General features: G+C 37.8%; 1 protein-coding gene across 3 annotated transcripts; it reads left to right on the forward strand.

Annotated features, from left to right (window-relative positions):
- Nucleotides 1–2,593: 2,593 nt before the first annotated feature.
- Nucleotides 2,594–26,745, forward strand: LOC119784687 (cAMP-specific 3',5'-cyclic phosphodiesterase 4C-like). 3 transcript variants are annotated; one of them, XM_038286876.1, is made up of 18 exons: nucleotides 2,594–2,820; nucleotides 3,236–3,318; nucleotides 4,556–5,282; nucleotides 8,285–8,419; nucleotides 13,137–13,264; nucleotides 13,345–13,527; nucleotides 13,616–13,655; nucleotides 13,755–13,825; nucleotides 14,768–14,945; nucleotides 18,342–18,435; nucleotides 18,535–18,692; nucleotides 18,857–18,955; nucleotides 19,056–19,220; nucleotides 21,037–21,136; nucleotides 21,256–21,410; nucleotides 21,935–22,057; nucleotides 22,196–22,378; nucleotides 24,731–26,745. In XM_038286876.1, the coding sequence occupies exons 3-18, from the start codon at nucleotides 5,241–5,243 to the stop codon at nucleotides 25,601–25,603; spliced, it is 2,727 nt and encodes a 908-aa protein (XP_038142804.1). In that variant the 5' UTR covers nucleotides 2,594–2,820; nucleotides 3,236–3,318; nucleotides 4,556–5,240; the 3' UTR covers nucleotides 25,604–26,745. The 3 variants fall into 3 exon arrangements, with proteins under 3 accessions (XP_038142804.1, XP_038142803.1, XP_038142805.1); XM_038286875.1 differs by lacking the exon at nucleotides 3,236–3,318; XM_038286877.1 differs by lacking the exon at nucleotides 3,236–3,318 and having other exon boundaries at nucleotides 14,783–14,945.
- The last annotated feature ends 311 nt before the right edge of the window (nucleotides 26,746–27,056 follow it).

The raw sequence follows: 27,056 nt of genomic DNA on the forward strand, positions 1-27,056 counted from the left end.
TGGTTTAAATGGATTATTGCAGAAAAGTGGTGTGAATTATTTAATGTAGCCAATAGTTTATTTGTTGTATTATTTGGCTGTTAACTGTCATTTAAAGATAAATATTTTAAAGTAGTCCCAACTCTTGATTTTTTTTTTTTTTTTACATTACATTATGTATTGTTTTGATAATTAAAGTTATAGTGCAGGGTTCAAATATTTTTTATTCAAGAGCCACATTTATTAACATGTAGTAATTATTGTGATTCATCTTTTGGGCATGAGACATAATCATTATGATACAGCAACACAACAATAAATTCTTCTTGATGTTTTTAAACCTCAAAAACATGCAGGTATTCTTTGCTTACGAATAAAAAGGCTTTACTCACTGCACCCAAATCCATAATTAGATGTACACTTTTACATTTGCATCCTTTGTTTATGGGGCTTTTTCTACAGTCAAATGCCATAAAGTACATTACAAAAAAACTGTACAAGATTGTAAAACTTTTCTTACCATCACTTAAATCATTATAAAAAGAAATACCACAATAGAAGATGTGTTTTTGTCATGATGCAGGACAGAAGGATCCAGTATTCAAGGCGAAACAGACAGTGGGATGATTCAAAAGCGGCTATTTAATCTCAGGCGGATCTGTAGCGGCTGCGGATAGGGTATCTATGGCTGGAAGCTCAGGTTAAAGAGAAACACAGGTTGGTGACCATGATAATCTGATGGAGAATGATTATCCATATGTCACTAACCTGGTTTAACAGTTCAGTCCATCTCTATAGAACGAGGTAGGATCCAGTCGGTGGGCAGCCAAGGAGTTGTGGCGGGCAGCGCTCAGGGTTTCCCCGATGCTGCAGTCGCGGAGAACAGGCGGGGGTCTGACCCAGGTCAAAGAACCAGATCAGGACAGGAAGGCTCAGAGGTCCAGGAGTCTGAAGCTCGGTCAGAGATTGCGATGAGGACAGGATCCACAGATAGTTCAGGCAGAACGTTTAGACTGGAACAGGCAGGCGGTTGAGAAGCAGAACAGGTCAGGATATTAGGAACACTACGGAATGCTAATAACCACTCTCTCCACGAGCCAAGACAGGAACAAACGTGCTTGGTGGATGAGAGGCACATCAGGATCAGGAAATCAGAAACAATATGAAACGCTAAAAACCCTCTCACCACTGGGCCCCGAAAATAAGCACTAGAACAAGAACATCAGCATCAATATGGTATATAGAAGCAGGAGCAGGTGGATTAGATAAGCAGTAATAGGAAACCTGGCAGAGTTTGGCAGTTGAATGAAATGAGCAATTAGGCCAGCCATCAGAGCCAAGATCATGACAGTTTTTATCCCTATTTGTTTTTCTCGTTTTTCACATTTTCCCTGTCCCCTTTGTACTTACACGTATGAAATAAGCATATTTGGCTTTCCTCATCCTTTTTTTTTTATATGGAGGACATAGTTGTCAAACATATAATAAATATTTGTCCCATCAAAACGTTCTTCCACCTTAGGGGCACAGTCCACCTTCGGCGATGTTTGGCCGGGTAGTTCAGGTAAGATTTATATTAAACAAATACATTTAGATATATTAAATAAATAATTCCATAATTGCATACATCTAAAATTATTTTTATAATGACAAGATAATAACATTGTAGATATTAGATCACAACACAGATGTGTTTTAATGACAATTAATAGAATTAAGATATTAAAGTTGTAAAATGGTTTTCCTTGGATTTAATAAAGGGGTATTGGATTAAAGAGGGCTAAAGATTTATCAATATTTGTAAAAATAAATTAATACTTTAACTCTGTTTCAGTTCACAGTCGTGTACCAATGTGTTTGACTGTTACTTATAAAATGCAAAGAAAATACATTTTGGTTGCAAAGAGGATGTGAAAAAGTCAAAAATAGTGGGAATAATTTCTTTAAGATTTTCATTCTTCCTTTTTATATGTGCCCTTGTGCTGCATCTATGTATAAACGTTTTTCCTCCTAAATTATCTGATTTGAACAATTTAATGTTCTGTCATGAACTGACAGAACATTAAATTGAACTGAAAGATCAACAGTTGTGCAAAATAAACATGCAAAAACAAACAGCTTGTTATCAAGCAACTGTAAGTTTAATCATCAAAAGCTATGTTATATCTCTTAAACCTTGCAGCCCAAATCCATATTTACTATAATATGTTTGGCCCTGATTCATCATGTTAGTTGACGTTTGAGAGCGTAAATCATCCATTTGTCCTTGAATGGCTTCAAAAGGGCACAGAAACAGGACAGAATAGGCTGCTAGGATACACAGAGGCTTATTGTATTTTTGGATGAGTGGTGTGTATCAATAAAAACCTGCTTATTGTGTGGAGTTTGAAGGAGGGAGCCTGGTTGTTCAAATAGAATAGCTGCTGATAAAAAGAAAAACAGGTTCTGCCTTTTAACAGAAAAAGGAAAACAGCAGGGTATAGTGATGGAGAGAGGAGGAGCAAGACTGTTGTATGGGATTAATGGACAAAACTGTGCGGGAGGAGGGAGGGTGGACGGGCTTCTCCATGGAGCCTGTGGTGGTGGAGGGTGGGGGATGGCTGGGGGAGACCACTGTGGCAGGGGGAGAATAGAGATCGAGAGGGAGGAGAGAAGCTGGTGAAGCTGCAGTTATTCATGAGAGCGGAGCGTGTGTTTTTTTTCCCTCCTTCTCTCTCTTCCTCATGCTGTGGTGATGCACTGCAATGTCTGCAGACAGACAGACAGACAGAAGACAGAGAGGGAAGGAGACAAGCAGGACAAGGCCCAGCCCATCTCACCATTGATCTTCAGGCGATCAAGGTGAGTGTTTTTATTCTTGCATTTTGCAGCCTGCGTGTGTGTGTGGATGCATGTGTGCACGTGTGGCTTTCTCACACACACAAATACACACACCTCTTTTTGTTGCTGTATGTGTACAGACATGAAAGCAGGACAGCCCTCACATATGCACGGTCGTTTTTTGATGCAGTGAGCTTTCTTTTTTCTCTTTTTTTTTTAAATATGAATGTATTTTCATTTGGATGTGTTGCAACAGAACAGCAGGTTGGTAGTTGAGATGCATGTTGATGCAGTGCTGCTTGGTTTTATAAGCTGCAGGAGATGGAAGTGGTGGCAGCCATAGTGTGTGTGTATGCCTGTATGTGCTCATTTTCCTTGTTGTCTGTCCATATATATGTCACTGTGTCACTATGCATTTGTTGATTTCTCCTCACAGACCTGTTATCGCTCTGTGCATCTATGCTGACTCTTCTGTGAAGGTGCCTTTTTTAAAGGGAGGGTGTGTTCTCTGTGACCCTGGTAAAAGTCATTTTCATCACTATTGTCTTTTATCAGAGCCACCCTGATATGCTGAATCTGCACAATCCCGTGGAATTAGGTCAACTCCAATTGCTTTGAGTAATTATATAACATCAGAGAGCTCTGGTGTTTGCAGTATCTCCTCAGAATTAGCCAAACTGGTTGGTACAGCTCTGAGAGGTCTACCTCAGACAACAACATGTTTTGATGTTATGCAGCTTTTAAGTGAATCACTAATTCACTGAGCATTCAATTTAGTGTAGTGTACTCACAAGTTGTTTTGCATGTTATCAGTTGCAGAATAATCTTAACAATTGCTTGTGATCCCAAGTACTTGAATTAAAGACAAATCTACTTAATTTGATTTTTGATTCTATTATGGAAACAGTCTTAAGAATTGATTTAAAGTTTTTATGATATTGTCCCAAGAAGACAATGCAATATTGAACTTGAAATACCAATCAATAACCGTAATCCTTCAGGGGAACTAAAGAATTTAATTCAATTAGAGTTTAAAGAAAGACATTTAAAGTTTAATATATAACATATAATAATGAATCTATTTATTCATAACTATGCCCAAAGAAGTAATTACAATTACCGGTCAAAAAACAAACAAATAACATGTGCAATGCTCAAACTTCCACTTCATAACAAATGCAGAAGTTGTTTGAGTAAGATTTTAAAACAAAACTAAGACGGTCTGGGATGAAATATATTATAGTGAAAGTCTCAATCCATAACTAAATATAACCTTAACTCTTTGCTGATCAAAACTATGATTGGAACTACCAATGCAGAAAAAAGAAGTTTATTTAAAAAAAAGGTTGAGGAACCTTTAAGGAACTATGACATGTTCCGAGACTACTCATAAAAGGTCAAAATATGACATTTAATTATGACACAACCAATCTTTATAAGAAACCAAAGAGCATCTTGGAAAACGAGATTAGATAAAAACAACGAATATGATGCTTCCTTAAAGTTACATACCGAAATTTAATATGAAAGTGAGAAAATATACTCCACTATAGTTATCAGCAAATAGTCTAAATCTTCACCATAAATACAAGTTGTTAGAAGAGATAAATTATGTTGTTTTAAGTTACAGAAAGCAATTGACTATATGAAAGGAAAAGGGTTGTGGTAGTTTTGATTGATATGAAACTTAATAATAAAGTTTGATTATCAAGTTTAGCATTTGGAATAATGCTTGTTTCATTTTCTCTTTTCTTAGGGAGAAGATCCAGCAATGACTACTATCAAATCGAATAAGGATTTTTAAATTTAATGTCCCAGATGAGGCAGCAATATCCAAAAAGAATCTCCGAGGCCAGATTGGATCCAAGTGACCGATTCCACATTGATAAGTCAACCTCAGAGTCAGGAGAGACCTGTTGCAGAATCGTTTAAATTCTCATGGATGGTCGGCTGACAAATGACTGATTGGCAGGATTCATTTACAATAGCCATCATGTGATCCAATCTACACGCTGGATAAGGGCTGAGAAGAATTTGTGGAAATGATACTTATCTTGGATCTTTATTTTGATGGTCGGCAGATGCATCTGACCAATGGAAATACACACAGGATGACTGCTTTTTGATTACTCTTTGCATGTTTTGGGGATCAAATGTTTTTTTTTTCTTACATTTTGGAACCTCTGAGGAGCAGATAGATGCTCCCCTACTGTTTTAAAGCAGAACTCCCGATTTCATCTATCTGAAGAGCAGGGTGTGGAGACAGTGCAGGCAGTGCTGTTTGCTGGCTGAGTCAGCTCCAATGGGGGCCGGTTTTGACCCGGTCTGACCCCAGTTTGAGCTTGCAGTGACCCCTGATCTCTCCGGTCCTGGCTCTCCACCTGCTCTGCTGCCTGGGTTCCGGAACGCTCCGCCCTGGGGCCCAGAACGAGCCAATCAGAATGAAGAAGAGCCGCAGCGTGCTCTCGGTGACTGGAGAAGAGGTAAGATGGAAAAAAAAGTACAATATAAATTTAAAAAATCAACAGTTTTTAAGATAACAGTGGTAGACAGTGACTGTTATAACAGATGGATTGAAGTTTTTTTTTTTTTTTTTTTTTAATTTTTCAAAAAAATTGCATGAGTCACTCTGTTTTTCAACACTTTTCAGGCACAATTTCACAACTTTCTACAGGAGCTGTGAACAATATTTGCAATGCTAATTTTAACCAAACTTTGAATTTACCATTTCAGAAGACAAGCAGAAACATACATGTGGCTTCAGAGGCCCTTTCCTTCCTTAAGCAGACTTTTGCTTTTTTTTTGAAGAAGCCATTTCTCAGAGCTATCACATGACTATAACCTCCTATATTTATTGGTGCAGAATCCTTTTGTGTCAACGCTGGCATCATAACCACAAGTAATATTTATATAAATTGGACATGTGAAAATGTATTTAAAAAAGGTTTTATTAACAATATTTCTTCATTAAAATGTTTACATTTATTGTACAGTCCATATGTTCTGTGGATGTATTTTTTTCAAATTTTTGGTGAAAGAGCTGTAGCTTTAACCTTTGTTAAATTATACTTCTTTTTCCTTGCATCAAGTAACAGTACCAGTTAAAAAGCACATACATGAAAATTAAAGCAAATTTGTCTCACAATATTTTGCAAGATCAAAATAATTTAATAAATGTAATATAATATCATTTGAAACATAACACAGATATTGACAAAAACACTTGGATAAATTACAACTTATTGTAGAAATTAATACAATTAATAATTTTATAAATCTTTTTTACACAATGTGCAAATTCATAAGAGATATCAATTTTACTTCAAGGTAAATGTTACATGACATAATTTATCAATATCTTCCATAATTTGATCTCACTCTCTTTGTGTATGACATAATGTCTGTGAGAGATCACTTTATGTCTGCTGTCCGAACATACAATGCATTCTATTTCTAATGTGGAGTGAGTTAAACAGTTTACAGTGTTGTAAAGTCTTTTCAGTAAGCTTTCAAATATGCCATTTTTACATAGGATTGTAGGGTATATTCTTTGGGCATTTATTATAAAGGGCTAAAACAAGTTTTGTTAATCAGATGTAGCATATGTATATATAATTTAGATAGATATTCATAAAAAGCCTTCAATTATCATTCTTTATTCTAAGTCAAACATACTAAATCAGCCCGTCACAACGTCTGAGAGTCTTATGACATGTCAGAGGGACACATTTAGATTCATATACAATTCATAAAATATGGGAGCATTATAATCAATGCAGCATTGTTTACCTGCCAGCTGTGTATCATTATTAATTGAAAGCCTGAGATGTTTCCTTAGAGCAAAAAAATAGAATACTTATCTATAACTCAGACATATAAGGATGATAATAGCAATATAACAGAATTCCCAACCAATAGCCTTGCCACAAGAAGGACCTGGGTATGAATCTTGGCTATGTTTCTTTTTGCATAGAGTTTTTATTTTCGTCCAATCTGATTCTCCAGGTATAAATGCTGGTAGGTCTCTGCAGAACATGAAATAAAATAAACATCTGAACTTATTTACAAGTAAATGAGTCAAAGATCTCTCACGTCATCTATAACTAGATGTAAACAATTCTTTGTAACTCCTTCCTTCCTTCCTTCCTTCCTTCCTTCCTTCCTTCCTTCCTTCCTTCCTTCCTTCCTTCCTTCCTTCCTTCCTTCCTTCCTTCCTTCCTTCCTTCCTTCCTTCCTTCCTGTACTGCTCTTGGTTAATGCACACATTAGAACATGCCTAGTTATGTAGACACCGCAGTAGCTGTCTATTACTCACATGTTGGAACCAAAGAGATCTCTACTAAAGGACTAAAGGAGCTTGTTCTCAAAAACAATGAAAAACAATGGTCCAAAAATCCCTCACAGTAAAAGTAGCACATAATTTTGAACCTTAACCCCCCCCCCCCCCCCCCCCCCCTTTTCCCGGTGGAAGGGGAGCTTTAACAAGGACTGCTCAATTACTTGCTTTAATGTATTGCATTTTATCTAGTTTTATGGAGACATGTAAATAGTTCATGAATGACTACAATTTGTTACATATGTACTTTTCATTCATCAACCGTCCATTTGTTTAATATGTTTAAGTAAGAGCTTTGGAGGTGAGAGTCAGCAAAAACTTTCTCTTTAAAGTAGCAGTATGTCTAACTCTCATTACTTATTTTCCTTTTGCCATTATTTGTACACTTTATACACTTTGGCTCGTACTTAAACAAACAAGAGGCAGAGATTTTGTTTTTTTGAGTAAATGTCCATTTCCTTTCAGCTCCTCAGAAGAACTTTTTTTTCTTGGAGAAACTGCTAGACCAAAATTTTGAATATTGGTTGTTAGGTCTATAACTCACCACAAGGGGGATACAGTAGTTATCCTCAAATTTCCATTCACTAAGCATCAACCACTTGGTCCTAGTCCCTTGTATAAATGAGCTCCCGCTAAATGAGTGTAAATCAGCCGTCTTATTCAAAGGTGATGCTTTGGCTGAAGGACTTCAGATCATGCATTATTCATATGCCCAGTCATTGATTATGCTAATGTGCGTGTGTGGGTGTGTATGTGTGTACTGTACATGCAGGTGGCTGAGAGCATCTATCCACATCTGGGTCTGGACGACATCAAAAGCAACACGGCACTGTTGCCTAGCAACTACTACCATTCCCCCAGTGTTTTGTTGCTACGGTGCTGCAGTGCAGATCAGCCTCTTAGAACTCAGTCTGTTGAGGCCCTTTCTCACACACACATGCAATGCCTCACACATTAAAAGTCACACACATACACATACACACATTGATTGTAATTTGTACATATCTATTGAACCTTTCCTACTCTTAAACAAATGAGCTCATATTTGTATTTGATGATGTATTTGTTCTTGCTCAACCTGTGAAAGAGAATTGTCTACTTGCTTCTGCTCTCCTTCTCTCTTCACCTTGTGTCCCTCCTTTCTCACAGGGGAATGAATTAGATGTAACAGATGTCGGGGAGAAGGCGGAGTCATCTCGCTACAGCCGATCCTACACGTCTGGGGCCACGCTGGGTGCCGAGCTGCGCAGAGGACGAACCAGGAGACTTTCTCCAAGTCTCCAGGTATGCAATGACAGAATGGTCACAGTAACATACCTGGAGGGTGCTGAGCTTAAAGGAACCACAAAGCATTACTCACAGTCAGCCCATCCTGTTCATTCTCTGTCAGTCTCCAATTTAACTCCATTTAGAAGTCACATCTTAAAAGCATGGTAAAGTAAAAGGAAGTGCAGATAACAACACGTGTTAACCAGTACTCACTCTGAACCTCCTGTTTTCATCATCTTATATCATGGAAGATCTTCTATTGGATCATATTAAAAGGATGGGCAATATTCAGAGATGGGAAGTAACGAAGTACAAATACTTCGTTACTGTACTCAAGTAGATTTTTCTGATATTTTTACTTTACTTTACTACTTATTTTTATGCCGACTTTTTACTTCTACTCCTTACATTTTTACACAAATATCTGTACTTTCTACTTCTTACATTTTAAAAAATTGGCTCGTTACTTTAGTTTTGAATCATTTCAATGGAGTTACCGTTATTATTTTTCACGTCATCAATACCAAATTCTTTTTTTTTTTTTTTTTTTTTTTTTTTTTTTTTTTGGGCCCCGGGGCGGGGCCGTCTTAGTGTTTTCCTGGGTGGTGCGGTCGCGGTGGGTGTTGCGGCCGGTCGCCGGGGCTTGGTGCTGGGGGGCGGGGCGTGTTTCGGTGCTCTGTGGGGCTGGGGCGTTTCGGTCGGCGCCGTGGGGGGGCTGGTGTTCGGCGCCCGGCCCTACTTCGGGGTGGCCGGCTGCCGGCGGGGCCCGCGGACTCGTCCCCGCGGCTCCCCGGGGCGCCGGCATGGCGGTGGCTGGGGGGCTTCCTCGTGGCTGTCTCTCCTCCTGCCTTGGTGGGGTCTGATTTCCGGGGCTGGCCCCGCCTTGGTGCCTTCGCTTCTGGGGTCCCCTTGGGCGCCTGGGGCTTTGGGTCTCCCGGCGCTGGACTCAGTGCTCTGGGGGGTGTGCCTCTCCGGCTCTCCACAACCACTATTGAGCATTTTTTTCTATGGTTAAAACTTTACATGCACAAGTTCACCCTCACAAACAACTACAGGTGCTAGGCTTCAGGTACTTAGAGATTCACTTCCAAACAGAAACCCCACATTCATATCTTCAGGTAACACAGAGTACATGTCAGACTTAATAATATTACTTTAGTGATAGTTTCAAGGTGTTTGCTTTATTGTATATCTCGTACCATGTTTTTTGGTTGTGCTGTTCTTTTTTCTTTTTTTTTTCTTTTTTCTCCATCTCATTACAGGTGTTGAAGCAGACTGAAAATGTTTTGTCATTGTCTCCTTCCTATCTCCTCTTTCTTTCATCTTTTGTCCTGTTTTTTTCTTTTTCTTTTTCCTTCTTCTTCTTCTGTTTTTCTGCTCTACTTACATTGCAGTGTCCATATGAACTGTAAAACTCCCTGCATAATTATAATAAAGCAATTTATATACATGAAACAAGTGGAGCGGTATGGCAATTGCGATACCGCTACACTTGTGAAAGTAAAATCTGTTGGGCTCCTTTTGGCATCAAGACAATTATTCTTATTGCCACCTTGCCAGACAGGACACTGTAAAAAAAAAAAAAAAAAAAAAAAAAAAAAAAAAAAAAAATCAATACCAAATTCAATCTAATTGGATGGGAATCTACGTTGCATTTGACGCACCACTACAAGATGAATCGACAGATTCTGCGGTATTCATTGAATTATGCCACTGAGCTTTTTTTTTAAATACGCTGTATGGCCATTGGCCAAATATATAAACTGGTTGCACATGTGTGACGCAGAACAACAATGTTCGCCGTAGAGCGTAATGCGCTGAATATGAAGTGTAAATTGTTTTTCATTTACACATGCAGGCTTAAAGAGTAGAACTTATATAATCTTAACTTTGTCCAGAATTTTTAGGATAATTAATTTTAAGGGATGTATCACATGTTTATGTGCTGCTGAAAGCCACAGCCTTGTAAAAATGTCTTGTTTATTTCCACATATTCTGCTATATGTGGACAGCCTTGAACTTAAAGCTTTGTCAAACAGGAAAGTTTTTAGCCTGGCCCTAACAGTAGACAGGGTGTCTGCCTCTCGGTCTAATACTGCTAGTTGGTTCCCTGGGATTGGAGCCTGATATAACTAAAAGATATGCCTCACATTCTACTTTTAGAAATTCTATGGCCCCTTTAGTAAACATGCAGATTAAGAGGGAAGGGATTTAAGAAGTGATCAGATCCCTCTATAAGATGGAGTTTTGCCATTTTAGACTTTATATGTTAGAAGGACAATTTTAAATTCTATTCTGGACCTTCCCCATTTGATCATGATTTAGTTATTTAGGATTTTTTTATTTATTTGATTTTGGTCATGGGCAAGACACTGTCTGGATGCAGTAATGGATGGGTAACTGTACAGAAGCTGCACAGAGGTATGGTAAACTGCCACAGTACTCTGCCTCCTGGTCTTCATCCTTTTGGAAGACTAATACATTTGGCCAGATTCCTAGAAAGAAGAGCTGCACCATCCTAAGGTGCAGGGATGCCGTCTCTCTGAATCAGACTATGTTTATCCCCCAAAATTTGTCAATTATCAACGTAGGCCAGTTTTTAGTGGTGAAAGAGCTGTAGCTTTAACCTTAGTTTTTAGGGCACCACTAGAAAACCAGCAGTTCAATGATGACATGTGGTTAAACATTTCATTACTGTTCAGATCAGGGAGGGGACCAAAGGAAATAAGGGTCCAACATTATTTTGACAAACTTGAACACTGAAATAATACTGATTTATTTACATGGCACCAATTCACAACATATGTCATCTCAAGGCACTTTATAGAGAAAAACTTCCTTTTAAAGGAAGAAACCTTCAGCTGAACCAGTCTGAGTGTTCTTTTGCAATATTTGTTTTGACATTGCATTGTTAGTTCAGTTGTGGCATTTCAAGGCACCTGCTTTCACATATCCTTAGTTTCTTCTTTCCTTCAGTAATGACTTCCATCTAGCATAAAAGCTAACTTTGTAGACTACATGACCAATAGATGTCCTGTTATTGTTCCACGTAAGCTGTGAATTTCCACAGCATGTCAAGATACCACAGGAATCTGTGGTAATCAGCCTGTTAGTTTAGCCCTGGTACGTTTGTTATTATGCAATACACTTTTTATTTACATTTGATCGATTAAAGACAACCTATTGAGATTAGTAAAGCTTAGGATGTCGTTTTACACTCTGCTTTAATTTTCTGCAAAGAATCAATTCCGACCTGCCTGATGTTTTTCCTGAAACTGTTTTGAAACATTTAAGGTCCAAAGAACAGCTGCATCTATTCTGAGATCCAATTAATACCGGCAGGCATGATAGGAGATATAAAAAGAAATTGTTTGAACTCGATTTTTTATTTATTTATCATGGTTATTTGACTAAATGGCCCAAAAAATATATGTACACTACATTCTCCGCTTTAATAAAAATTATTTTTTAAGTCCTTGTGTTAGCTTTCTTTCAGCTTACATTTATGAACACAGTGTGGTGTTAAACTAGAGCAGCATATTTCTCCTCTTTAATAAATGAGAATAATAATAATCCTAGATTTATTTTTAATAGACTTGCAAAACTCACTCAGAGCCATAGCTGTGTTGAATTGACCATTCAACCTGCCCTTAGCAGTAATGATTTTATGGAATTCTTTGTAAACTAGATTGACTCTTTTAAAAATAAAATCATTGGCACCCCTCTAAATATGATTGTTTTATCTCTGGAAGTTGAGGTAGCATCTGAGGGAACTATAGGATCTAAACTGGGTTTAGATTGTTCTGATTCTGTTGAACTTATCCAAAGTTATCTCTCTCTGCTATAGTTATGCAGACTGCTGGAAGACATGGGGACCACTTTTCATTATTCTGGTTCATTCTATCTCTATGCTTCCATTCTGCAGTATTTGTTAAGTTCCACCCAAAACTTTATGTACTATTTGCTTTTCCTTGTGATAATAACATCATCTGGTCAGTTCCTGTGTTGCTGTGACACCATCCTGGAGAGAAATATCAGCTGGGCTGCTGCCATCAGCACCTTTGTTTATAGAGGTTGGAGATTCACCTGTTTTTCAGAGTAGTCCTGTCCTTTCACTATGAATAGCTGTATGTGCTCTTTTTCATCCTCTGAGCCTGTTTCTTCTGGAGGTTTCTTCCTGTTAAAAGGGAGTTTTCTTCTCCACCATTGCTACATGCATGCTTGGTGTGAGGAATTGATGTTGAGTTAATGAGTCAAGGCAATCAGCTGGTTTTCCTTAGATAAAAAACTTCTAACAAGTTTGACTGTATGATCTGGTTGAGTTGTCTCAGTAAAGTGCCTTGAGATTACATTTGTTTTGAATATAAATAAACTGAATTAAATTGTTATCGCAGATAATAAAGGTTTGTGCTAACACCTCAACAGCATGAGTAAACATTTAAAGGGGTTTGAGCACAGTTGCAAGGCACTGTCTGTTACATGTTTTCTAAAATCTAGGTTGGAAACATTAGAAATTATAAAACACTTCATGGTTAAGAAAAAGATAACGCCTAAGCTTAGTTTCTGAAATAGAGCCAATAGATAGATATTTTGTTGAGGTAATTTTTTAGATTCTCTTTATTAGGCACATAAACAGAGTTAAAATCAAAGAATAAGTGGTTGAAGTTTGTCTCAAAGAATATCATATTTGTATTGTATTTTAATCACAATGCTGTCATTATTGTCTTGCCAGGTACCCTGTTGGCTCCGCCCTCGAGATCGCACCCGTTCACCTGACATCCTGAGCAATATGTCACGTCCCACAACGCTTCCTCTTCGCATCCCTCCTCGTATCTCCATCACACAAGCCGAAACTGACGGGTATCCTATCATTAAACACATAACAAAATACACATTGTTCTTCAATTTAAACCTTTTCTGTATTTTTCTTTTGATTTTAGCTGTGAAGCAGAGAATGGCATATCTCCAGCTCACACCCCTCTTGGCTCCCAGAGTCCGAGCCGAACGTTGTACACCTCCTTGCCTCAGGGCCAGAGGAGAGAATCATTCCTCTACAGATCTGACTCTGACTATGACATGTCCCCCAAAGCCGTCTCCCGTAATTCTTCCATTGTTAGTGAAGGGTGAGCTTAAACAAAAACAGATTAGAGATTGTACAGTTCTCCGTTGTTCTGTGTTTATCCATATCTTAACCGTTTCTCCTTATAAAAGGCATACAGCAGAAGACTTCATTGTCACACCTTTTGCTCAAGTGAGTCTGACAAAATATGAAAGGTCATAAAATTATGCGAAAATGTAAATTTTTTTTCTCTACAAATGTATTACATAGTGATTTTTTCTAATGATTTAGGTACTGGCAAGTTTGCGATCAGTACGAAGCAACTTCACCATCCTTGCCAACGTCTCTACACCTACAGTGAAGTAAGAACTAAGCTTTTCCAAAAATTATTGATATTATAAGAAGAGTATTTTATTTCAAACAATGTAGTGAAGCGCCAAATAACTTCCACTCATTTATATAAATTTATTATATGAATAACACATTCATATAAATGAATCTTCCATCAAAATGTAAATTCCATGGAATATTATTGTTATTAAAACCCACCATTTTAGGAGAGCTTTTAATTGAACTCTTCCGCCCTTTTTTTCTTTTATTGTCTTTGATTATTTTATCTTTTCTTCTACTTTTTATTTCTCATGCTCTTCATGTAAGGCTTTTTTTTTTTAGCACTTACCTGTTTTACTATGTAGCACTTGGGGTTTGTTTGAATATAAAGTGCATTACAAGTCCAAAGTATTATCATTATTATTATTATTCACTTAATTTAAAAGGTTACAAAATACACATTAAGATTAAATTGTCTTTTTTAAGAGTGACCTGGTCAGGAGGGCCAAGGGTATAAAAAGCAACATTCAGAGCAACAATCATGCAACAATAATAAAAAGAAACAAAGTTGCATAGAAAGACGATGTGTATTCAATTTACAAACAACAACAACAACAACAAAAAACAGACATTAGAACCAGCCACATTTTGCTCTTTGGTCATTTAGCCAAATAGAAATAGACCTATTTGATAAATTCAGCTTTTTTTTTTTTTCAACAACAAAAGTTTTATCATGTTTAGTTGGAATAAGAGAAAACCTTCATTTAGCTGCCTCTAATTGAGAAATTATCTGCAATTAGCAGGTTTCCTGGTGCTCTAGAATAGAGAATAATGCTCTAATATTTATTTACCCATTTTTATTTTGATGTTTTTGTCTTTTATTTCTGTTTTTTATTTGCCCAAAAAACATTAAGGTTGTAAACAACTGTCCATTTACTAGACCCTTCTTTAGCCTTCTCTCTGATTCATAGTAGCCGCTGTGATTTCAGGAGATCTCCCTTAGGTGGAGTGTGCCCCAGCCCCAGGGGGACACTTTCAGATCAGCAGTACCAGCAGCTGGCCTTAGACACTCTGGAAGAGTTAGATTGGTGTTTGGACCAGTTGGAAACCATTCAGACCCACCGCTCTGTCAGCGAAATGGCTTCTACTAAGGTAGGAATATCTTTCAGAATCAGATGTCCAACCTACATATCATGAATCAAAATACCGTATGTAAAAGAGTGTCATTCAAGATTAATTTCAATGTTTTCTTTTTTTGGAGTTAAGAATTTAAAGTCTCCGAAAGCTTTACCACAAATATTTACTAGTGTATCTGTTTTCTTGAGATTTTTCAACACTCAAAATGCAATTGAAATAAGATATCAGAGAAAAAGGTTAATATTTTAGATCAGTTATGATTATCCCAGCTGTTTCTATTTATAAAATTTGAGGATAACAAAAGATCATATTTTTACTTTGCCTTTAAACTTTGCCAAAAGCCCAGATGATAATGCCTCAGCCTATTTAACCGTCGACGTAGAAAAGTGGAGTTTAAAAGAGGCACAATTATGGATATGTTTTATGATACACCTCAAACACGTGGTCTTCTTGCATGACATACTTAAAAATTACAAAAACAAAAAAGCTTTCATTTCATCAGGCAGACGATAATATGTGTACTTTGAATCTCTATAGGTACGGTTTCTTCATGTATCTAATTACTTCATGGCAATTATTAGGACTTGGACATATTAACCCATCAGCTCGTTTACAAAGGAGTCAGATTTTGTGTCCAAAATATCAACTCGCTTTGATAAATTTCATAAAGATGGAACTCAGAACAAAAGCTAAACAGTAATGGTGGTAAATGAAGACAGTGTCAGTAAAGCCTGGGAAATAATTCTAGTATCAAAATAGACTGAAAGGCCAATAAGAGAGGAAGAAGCCATTACTATAAAAGTAACACACAAAGCAAAGTTTGCAGTGTGGATAGGAAGACATCATTATTATTGAATGCAGAGGAGAGCACAGCACTTCACAAAACAGATTACATCATAAGGGAATAACCTTGTGTAAATGTAGTTGAGCAACATTGTGGCTAATCAGCCTGTAGATTAAAGCTTGGGCACAAATAGGTCTTTCAAATGACAATGACTGTAAAAAAAAAATGAGAAAGCTGCTTATGGAAAAACTGCAGAACTTCTGACCCAAGTACTATCTTAATTTGAGATATACTAAATGATTTTCAGGTCTATATAAAGCACTTTGGCCTTGATCAATGCTCCATGCAGGCTGTCCTTCTCAAAAAGTTGGTTAAGTTTCTTGAGAGGTTTGGATCCTTCACTTGGTTATATGACCTACAGTAGTGCTCCACTTTACGGCAGTCTGAGGGTCCCTTAAACAGGAGAGGCAACTAAGCTAAAAGTTATGATACTTAACTGATCAGACATACACTATATTGCCAAAAGTATTTGCTCACCCATCCAAATTATTGGAATCAGGTGTTCCAATCACTTCCATGGCCACAGGTGTATAAATTCAAGCACCTAGGCATGCAGACTGTTTTTACAAACATTTGTGAAAGAATGGGTCGCTCTCAGGAGCTCAGTGAATTCCAGCGTGGAACTGTGATAGGATGCCACCTGTGCAACAAATCCAGTCGTGAAATTTCCTCGCTCCTAAATATTCCACAGTCAACTGTCAGCTGTATTATAAGAAAATGGAAGTGTTTGGGAACGACAGCAACTCAGCCACGAAGTGGTAGGCCACGTAAACTGACGGAGCGGGGTCAGCGGATGCTGACGCGCATAGTGCGAAGAGGTCGCCAACTTTCTGCAGAGTCAATCACTACAGACCTCCAAACTTCATGTGGCCTTCAGATTAGCTCAAGAACAGTGCGCAGAGAGCTTCATGGAATGGGTTTCCATGGTCGAGCAGCTGCATCCAAGCCATACATCACCAAGTGCAATGCAAAGCGTCGGATGCGGTGGTGTAAAGCACGCCGCCACTGGACTCTAGAGCAGTGGAGACGCGTTCTCTGGAGTGACGAATCGCGCTTCTCCATCTGGCAATCTGATGGACGGGTCTGGGTTTGGCGGTTGCCAGGAGAACGGTACTTGTCTGACTGCATTGTGCCAAGTGTAAAGTTTGTTGGAGGGGGGATTATGGTGTGGGGTTGTTTTTCAGGAGCTGGGCTTGGCCCCTTAGTTCCAGTGAAAGGAACTCTGAATGCTTCAGCATCCCAAGACATTTTGGACAATTCCATGCTCCCAACTTTGTGGGAACAGTTTGGAGCTGGCCCCTTCCTCTTCCAACATGACTGTGCACCAGTGCACAAAGCAAGGTCCATAAAGACATGGATGACAGAGTCTGGTGTGGATGAACTTGACTGGCCTGCACAGAGTCCTGACCTCAACCCGATAGAACACCTTTGGGATGAATTAGAGCGGAGACTGAGAGCCAGGCCTTCTCGTCCAACATCAGTGTGCAACCTCACAAATGCGCTTCTGGAAGAATGGTCAAAAATTCCCATAAACACACTCCTAAACCTTGTGGACAGCCTTCCCAGAAGAGTTGAAGCTGTTCTAGCTGCAAAGGGTGGACCGACGTCATATTGAACCCTATGGATTAGGAACGGGATGTCACTTAAGCTCATATGTGAGTCAAGGCAGGTGAGCAAATACTTTTGGCAATATAGTGTATTTTAGGTTCTCTGTGTAAGACTCAAGAGGAGCATAGAGTAGTTATATAGGTCAGTTAGAGCTAATGTGGCCTTGAATTTAAAGGTATCTCCACGACTTCTTAATTTCTTGATTCAAAGAGGGTCTGCTGTCTAATACCAACTTATTTTTGTTAGGGGAGTGCCTTCAGTGGCCTTTAGAAGGGCTAAACCTTAGAGTTTCAGGTCAAGTGTCCCCTGGTGTTATGCAGTGTCGCTTTGAGGTCAGCAAAGTCGATGTTTCAGAGTGCCCATAAAGTAACCCTGAGAAACTACGCAGACAGAACTGTAAATATGGGTGTGAGCAAGGCAGCCTTCTTACCTTTCTATATTACAAAGTTACAGTCATGTATGTGAGAAGCTTGTGAAAAGAACCCTAGCGCGTTTTATTTTCTTAAATACTTTAGTTCATACCAACTTCTAAGGAAACAAATTGGAAGTGAACCTGATAATGACAAAATTAAAATGAAATCATTTTATCATTGTTCTCCTGTCCAGTAGGTAGAAATAAGTTTTATGCTAACTGACTGAAAATGGTAAAACTTTGTCCATTAGAAAATGATCAACATTATTTTTACCGTCTATGTATAAAATCTGGTTTCATCTGTGATATAAAACCTTCTTTTTTGTATTTTAACTAATACTGACCAACCAGAAGGAATCCTTATTTATGAGGATCCTTAAGGGATGCTTTTTCTTCATAATTCCCTAGTCGTTTTACTGCAACATTTATTTCTTGTTGATCATTTCTCCTTCTGAGCCATAAATTGATTCTTAGTAAGGTACATTGATAATATGAAGAAAGCATACTGACCAATTTTCATCTCTGTTTTCTCCTTATTGTGCTAAAGTTTAAGAGGATGCTGAACAGGGAACTCTCTCACTTATCAGAGATGAGCCGCTCTGGGAACCAGGTGTCGGAATACATATCCAGCACTTTTCTGGGTGAGTTGGATCAGAAAAAGATTTATTTCGACATCACATTCGTCACCTTTGATAAATGAATTCAACACAGGTGATGCATATTCTTTTCCTCACTTACAGACAAACAGAATGAAATGGAAATCCCCTCTCCGACACTTAAAGACAAATCTATGAGTCACATTAGCGGGGTGCGGAAACTGTCTCACAGCTCCAGCCTGTCTAGCGCCTCCATGCCTCGCTTTGGGGTCAACACAGACCATGAGGACGAGCTTGCCAAGGTGTGGCTTGCAGCCTGGATAACTCAATTGCACAAATGACACCCCACAGAAATAAAATCTAAAGACATTAGCCTAAAAACCCTGAACTATAATCATTGGTTTAACACTACAAATGTCAAAAAATATGGCTTTTAATAATTGTATTCCTGTGTGGTACTAAACAGGAACTGGAGGATTTAAACAAATGGAGTTTTAATATATTCAAAGTAGCTGAGTTCTCCAATAACAGACCCCTCAGCTGCATCATGTATGCCATCTTCCAGGTAAAAAGCAGCAAGAACTGCAAAATTCTTCTATCCTTATGAGTTTTTAAAATGTACAATTTTATTTTGAACTTTGTCTCCTATCTGCCTCCCTCCACAGGAGCGGGAGCTCTTGAAGACGTTTCGAATCCCCGTTGACACTTTTGTCACCTATGTGATGACCCTAGAAGACCATTACCATGGAAACGTAGCCTACCACAACAGCCTCCATGCAGCAGATGTTGCCCAGTCTACACACGTCCTCCTCTCCACACCTGCTCTGGATGTAGGTTTATTGTACACCCATAAACATGACAAATATGCAGGATGCTACAGTTTTTTAGTGAACATGTCAGGAGAAAATGGAAAGCAGAAACTAAGAGAGAAAAAAAACATCCTGGAAGATTTGAATGTAGGTTGCTATAAAAATATTTTTTTGTTTGTTTGGGGTATTTATTGTGTTTTTGAAACATGTTATATTATTGTGTTGTTCAAGTTAAACATTTTTTAATGTGATTTAAGACTTTTTCTTACTATTTTGTTGGGATTTGAATTAGCAATATCCCTTACAGACCAAACACTGATCTGTCAGTCTTCTATGCATAATATCTAAACAAAAAAGCTTTTTGTTACATTTTTCCCCTGAGAAAAAAAGAAAAAAACAAAAAAGACTGCCTTTGGTGCAGCATCCATCCGTTTTTAATCTCTCCTGAAACAAGTCCCAAGAGTGGGCATGTCTAAGTGTAGAGCCTGTTATTTTTATAGCTCACTAATGGCAATCAACTGAAACTAATAACTCAGTAAATTAACAAGTACGCGTTTGCTTGTCAGATGCTTTAGTCAGAAATGTAAATAAACTATGTTAAACTAGCCTGACCTCAAGCTCACACTGTGATGATGATTTACAGTATGTGTTGTTTTCCCAAAATTTTTTTTTTATTGCTGAACACAGATTTAAAGGTTTGTCAACTTTTCAAATACTCCGACTTAGGACCATAGCATATGTGCTCAAATTATTCATGATTCTTTTTTTATAAACACTTTTTTATACATTAGGGAAAAATACATTTTTCCCTAATGTGTCTTTTTTTCTTCAAGATCTATGATGACATAAAAAGAATTCCCGAAAAGTGATGCAGCACAATATATTACTTTATTTACCCTTTATTTTAAAAGGAAATAAATCCTCTTTTACAAGGATGTTCTGAAAATATATATATGCATATCGAATTTGAGTCATCATTGCAACTTAAGACTTGTAATTTTTATACGTCATATCCAGAAATTTTTGACAATGGCTGCGAGGCTTAAGCTAATAAAGTGATGTATCATGTAATAGTAAAGAAGAAAATGTCTGATAATTAGGCTTAGCTATTGAAAACAATCAAATCAAATCAATGTTTTGCTGTTATAATTAATTGTAATTATGCAGCCTTACTGGGAAAAAAACAGATGATGGGGAAAACTAAACTTGACAGTATCGTCAGATGGTTAATGATTGAATCAGAGGACGTCTAAGCTCTCTATTTAAAAGAAGATTCTTGTCTATGCAGGAGTGTTGGCTATGCATTCAGTGGGTAAACTTTTCCATTTAATATTGTTGCTGTTGTTTTACTTTTTGGTTGAATGGACTGAGCTCATGCAGCAATTTTCTGGTTAACTCAAACACCAAAGGTTATTTACTACACCCTATATCTAGAACAGTCAGTAACTGGTTAAAATGTTGGAAGGAAGCAATCTAAAATAAAATAATACCAACAGCTTTCTGGATTCACTGGCTCTACAGCTAGCCAAAGAGTACAGAATTTGCATTTCAGGTCAACTTGTTTCCACAATGAAGATATGTCTTTGCATTGGTTAAGGGAATTGTTAATTAGCCATCAGTAGATTACAGTAAGGCTACATTTTACAGCAGTTTTTTCCAATCTTAAATCTTTGTATGTTATAAAGTATGCTGGATTTGGAAGGTAGGAAATAAGATTGGTCCACTAGTTGATTATGTAGTGCATTTTTTTTCAAACATCTATTAAGCATTATTTGAACAGTCAGAAATTTGCAGACATTTCTTAGTATATAGCAAAACATTTTTTGTGTGTAACCAGGCTGCCTTCACCGATCTGGAGATCCTCGCTGCTCTGTTTGCTGCAGCTATTCATGATGTGGACCATCCTGGAGTTTCAAACCAGTTCCTCATCAACACCAGTGAGTACACCATTCATGCACAAAGCCAGCAGCTTGTGCCTCAGTAAGTTGCTTATGCATTGCTAGGTTGTGCATATTTGTCACACTGTTGTTTGTATCACCTACCTCTTTGCACTTAGACTCAGAGTTGGCACTGATGTACAATGATGAGTCAGTCCTGGAGAACCATCATCTGGCTGTAGGTTTTAAACTCCTGCATCAGGAGAACTGTGACATTTTCCAAAACCTCACCAAGAGACAGCGACAGTCCCTGCGCAAGCTCGTCATTGATATGGTTTGGGCCTCTACAAAACTACACAAAACATGCATATAGATTTTATATCATGTATCAGTCTTTGTTTGGATAGGTTTTCTACAAAGATTTGATAAAATATTGTATTTGGCGCGGGATTGTTTTTTTAAATGGGTGTTTTTGCCATATGATTTATTACATTTTAAATACATTTTATAGATAAGCTTTTTAGAAGATTTTTTTGAACCCTTGTACACAAACAAGAAACTTTTGACCTGATGTTGTGCATTTCAGTTATTTAAAGTTTAGTAGTTAAGATATATATATATATGTATACATATATATTTTTTTATTATTATTATTTAATTCCTTACACTTAGTTTTTTCAGAAAAGAAACAATAATTTGACGGTATCCTTTGTTTTTACATAACTAAGTTTTTTCTAAACAGCAACTCATAGTGATTAAGTGGTAGAATAAAAAGTCAACGTCTAAGATAAAGATAGTCAAATTACTAAAACTAGTAGGAAAATGTTAAAATTTAACTGAATCTTTTTTGGTCTGCAGGTGTTAGCCACAGACATGTCCAAACACATGACTCTGCTGGCCGACTTAAAGACCATGGTAGAAACCAAGAAAGTGACGAGTTCAGGCGTTTTGCTGCTGGATCACTACACAGAGAGAATACAGGTGAGATGTCAATATCAATTTATTTCTCCATCTCAGTGACTTAAATTCCAATATTTTTTTCTGTCAATTTTTCAAAACACATTGAAAACATTAAGTATATATTTTACAAATTTCTTCATTATTTTTTTTTTCTTGCAGGTACTGAAGAACATGGTCCACTCTGCAGACCTGAGCAACCCAACAAAACCCTTACCGTTATACAGGCAGTGGACAGAGAGGATCATGGAGGAGTTCTTCCGACAGGGCGACAGAGAAAGAGAGAGGGGGATGGAAATCAGCGCTATGTGCGACAAACACACTGCCTCTGTGGAAAAGAGTCAGGTAAAACTCCAGCTGCATGTTGCTTCTAATGTTATGAAATAATGTTAGTTACTGGTGAGATAGCTAATTTTGGCTATTTTTAATTTTTCAAACTTTAATCTGAGATAACTGTGATAATTTATTTTTTGCAGTATTAATTGAATAAAATAGTATTAACAGAAATCCTAAACCGCATAGACTAAGGGTAAATCTTAAATATTACTTTGCAATTCTTACCTGTATTTGAGGGGGAGAGATAATGACTTAAGATTATATCTTAATTATGGATTTCTCCCCAATAATGATATATATTATGATATAAAGTATTTTCTTTTTCATTTAAGTCGCTACTTTTAATTATACATTGTACACATTAACTGTGTCAAATCAGGTTCTGAAATATGTTGATTTTAATTTAAGATTTTATGGAACAATGGTTTAGAAAAAAGTTAAGTTATTCATATCTCAAATGCATTTCTTGTTAGAGGCCAATCTGAAGTCAAAGCATTAAGACTTTATTTCTGTATGATTATTGCTTCTCTTTGCCTCTTACCTAGAAACATGAAATAAACACAAATTTTAATATGTGTTTTGGTTTTATTGGTCCAATCTGCACTATTTAATTCAATGTACATAATGGACTCACCTGGTTCAGTGGCTGAGCAGAACAAACACATGACATTGAGATGACTTGATGGCTCCACATCTCCCACCTCTGCATGTTAGTCTACAACATGTCTTAAAGAATCATAATCAAACTCTGATCCCCCTAGTTAAGTTAGAGTGCAACTATTGTTATTACTAACAAATATTCCAGCTTCTGGACATCTCACATTAAAGATTAACTGATCTTGTCAATGCCAACACCGATTATGTTAATATTAGGCTAACCGAACCTCGATTTTTGCTCCTAGTTTTTTTTTGGGCCCATAAATGACAATAACAAATGTTACACTAATCTCAATTTCAAATAAGAAGAAGCATTAATCAACAAATCTAACAAAATATATCACAATAAATGGCAAATGGAGGTAGGGGAAAAACATACATCAGATGATCTCAAGGCATCGCTGCTGAATGCACTACTGAATCAGGGAATGCATGCATCTGCCTGCTGATGCTGATACAAGACCTCCTCCCCCCTAATATTGGCAAAAAGTATCACCCAAGTCAATATTAATCTACATCTATCTCACACACCACTATTTACTGCTCATCTTAAAATGGGAAGGGTTATGAAATAAATAAAAACCAACCAAGTCATGGCTGTCCACTAAAACCAACATCAAAGAGAGCATCCGTGACCTGACCTAACCCCTAAAAGTTGACAGGACAGCTGAGTCATCCATTCCACAAAGCTGGGCTTTATGGAAGGGTGACAATAAGCTAGACACTGTTGAAAGGAAATCATCAGCAGTCCTGTTAGCAGCAGTAGGAGATTCAGCTAACATGTGATGGAGATGCTCATGTCATATGGGACTAAATCGGAGCTTTCAAGTCTCCATCCCTATGGTAAAACATGGTAGTATTATGCTATGGGGTAACTTTCACACAGGGATGTTGTTTAGATATAGGATAGGCTGGAGCTAAGTATAGGTATCTTTGATATAAAAACCAGGACTACAGACACTTGAAACTGGGTTGGAGATTCACCTACTAGCAGACACAACCCAAATGTACGGTATAACCCACACAGGACATGTTTTTAAAAGAGAAAATATATATTTTTTCATAATTCTCCTGTTAAACAAGTCAGTGTTGCATCATTGCTGCATAAAAGGTTATAGTCTTTGACATGGCCGTCTGCCATAATGAGGTTAGGACGTGACAGAAATTCATATAATTATGCTATTCAAACTGCAAAATATAGACTAAAAAATAATAGGAAAAGACACAAGTTACACTGATTTAGTGAATGGCTGACGCTCTTAAATATAAAAGCAAATATGATGGTGTGTACATTTGCATGTGTCACACACAGTTGTATGAAGAAATAATCTATTTTTATATAATTCAGTCCATCCTGTCATGCAAAGTTTTGTGGGACTCCGCATAGGTCCTCGGTGCCATATAGGAATGCTGTGCGGTACCTATGCTGAGCATTGTATTCTGATGAACCTATAGTCTTCTATAGATTTCCGTTTAACCTCACTCTTCTTATAGTAAGTGCAGGGATTTCATGTTGATGTGGTCATCAAAAGGCAACAAAAAGCAAGCAATTATTTTGCCCATTGTCAGCTCTAAAGATAAAAGTAAAGCTGTACTTGATTTTTTTTTTTTTTTTTTTTTTACAAAATTAGCCTTTTTCTTAGCACTCTATTGCATATCTTCAAGTGTGAAATCCTTTTTTTTATGCCATTCCCTCTTTTGTAGGTGGGCTTCATTGACTACATTGTACACCCTCTATGGGAGACGTGGGCTGACCTGGTACACCCAGACGCCCAGGAAATCCTGGACACCTTAGAGGAGAACAGGGAGTGGTACCTGACCACTATGCCTCAATCACCTTCGCCTCCCCCCGATAGACACCTCCAGCATGACCGCTTCCAATTCGAACTTACACTGGAGGAGCTGGAATACAACAATCACAACAACATATACAAAAGGAGCAGTGGCTGTGCAAGAGGCGTCAAGGAAGGCCAGAAAGCCATGTGCGAAGACAGCAATGGGAAGCAGGAGGGAATAGGTGAGGATGATCAGAACCTTGCTGAGGATGAGGAGGAGGATAAGGAGAACCACAACAGTGAACAAAATGGAATCCAGGAACAGGAGGAGGAAAACACTGGAGGAAAGGAAGATGAAAATGAAGAGGAGATAAAGGAAGCTCTTGAGGAGAAGGAAGAAGGAGGAGGAGAAGAAGAAATCAATAGTGAAGAAGAAGGAGTGGAAATCAATGGCAAAGAAGATGAATCAGCAAAGGAAGACAATGAAGCCATTGAGGAAGAGGTAGACGAGGAAGAGAATGAAGTTAGGGAAGCTGAAGGAGAGGGAAACGAGGAGGAGGAGGAAGGTGAGAATGATGATGCAGAAGTAGAAGAGGAGACAGAGACAAATTTAAGTGAAGGAGAAGAAGGCAAATATGAAGATGAAGGCCACACAGAAGAAGCTAAAGAGGAGGAACCTGAGATGGACAGTATAGACGAGGAAACTGAGCAGGAAGTAGTAGCAGAAGAGAATGCAGAGGAGGAAGAAGAGGCACCTCAGGAGGGTGAAGAAGATGAAGTACCAGAGGAAGAGGAGAGTTAGCTAAATAGACAAATGATCAGGGTCACTGAGTGAAATGGGTAAAAGAGAGATGATGAGGGGCCAGAGAGGTTCTTAAAGGCAGAAGAGGGGCTTTAAAGAGGCAAAAAAGCTGAAATATGTATGTCTTTCCAGATAATGCAGTCTAACTGCTTTACCATGTGAAGGTCAAATTACTCTCATCCTTAGAGCTATATTTTGCACCAACAGTAAAGAACTGAAGATGGGAAACAGGATTTTTTCTGAACAGCCCGAGGAAGATGGTCATCCGGTAGTAAGAGAAACGAGGGTCTTCTACCCTGTGTAAGTACGTATATCACTGCCGTTTAGGATAAATGGGGAAATAACAGTAATAAAACTGGGGGACTGGTTTAAACAACCGCTTTGTAGCTCCTGGATACAAATGAAAGAAAAAAAAATGCTGAAATTCGTACATGCAAATAAGTGTGTGCGTGTTTTGCAGCTGTTATAGACTGTCACGCATTGTCTCTTGGTCACTGTCTATTGTTTTATTGATAAGGACCATAACACAAACCTAGACCATTATAACTCAAGTGCAAATTTCAAAATAATTCCAAAAAGAGATTTAAAAAAATATGACCAGAAAAGTGTAATTTGCTGTCTTATATTTAGTACAAAACCCTTCTCAATCTATGAGCAGTATGTTTCATATACTGTGGTTAAGAAACTGTGTAAGCCCCTCACTCCCTTACCCTAAAGCAACAATGCTGGATTTCTGACCCCATTTCTAAATAAAACACAGACTGTTCTCGTCAAGTGGAAACTTACAAGGCTGATGTATTCTATGTTGTCGATGTTCAGTCTTGTCGAGAGTTTAAAAAAAAGAAAATTATCACACCAAGTGTTTATGCCATTGTGACATTGTAACCTGAGTTGTGCCAAACTGTCCCACAACCAGCACTGAGCAATGCAGCCTCCAGATTAGGTGGCTACTCTTCACGAAGCAATGAATCTGTGGGACCAGGCCAGCAGGTGTGATGGTCTTCCACAAATTTATGTTTTTGTTTTTTGTAAACAAATATGTATTTGGCACTTTATCAAACACCCTTGTTGCATATATGTACATAATAAACATGTATTTTAATCTGCTGATGTCATAATAAATATGATCAATTCATTTGATGGATTTGTGTTTTATTAAAGAAAAATTTGAGCAACACTGTGTTGTGTTGGGTAGCACCATCGGCTCACATTAAGAGGGTCCAGAGTATCGAACCAGGACCTTTCTTTGTGGTGTTTGCATGTTTTCCTGAGTCTGCGTGGCTTTGTTCAGGCTTCCTCCCACAGTTCAAAACCTGCATGTTCATTGGACATTTCTAATTGCCATTAGGAAAGAGTGGGAATGTGCGTGGTGGTTCGTCTTGCGTATCTCTGTATCACCCCTTCGATAGAGTCAGAATAATTGGCTGAAAAATATTAACTCAAGCACATCTTA

Source organism: Cyprinodon tularosa, unplaced genomic scaffold (genome assembly GCF_016077235.1).
Source record: "Cyprinodon tularosa strain WSP-4 unplaced genomic scaffold, ASM1607723v1 ctg231, whole genome shotgun sequence".
NCBI classification, from domain to species: domain Eukaryota; kingdom Metazoa; phylum Chordata; class Actinopteri; order Cyprinodontiformes; family Cyprinodontidae; genus Cyprinodon; species Cyprinodon tularosa.

What these genes read in the sequence shown, in the direction of transcription:
- LOC119784687 (XM_038286876.1), top strand. Translation starts at nt 5,241, where the DNA reads ATGAAGAAGAGCCGCAGCGTGCTCTCGGTGACTGGAGAAGAG. An exon ending in GTCTCTACACCTACAGTGAA is followed by an intron (nt 13,826 to 14,767) that starts GTAAGAACTAAG and finishes GATTCATAGTAG; the next exon opens with CCGCTGTGATTTCAGGAGAT. An exon ending in TCATGTATGCCATCTTCCAG is followed by an intron (nt 18,956 to 19,055) that starts GTAAAAAGCAGC and finishes CTCCCTCCACAG; the next exon opens with GAGCGGGAGCTCTTGAAGAC.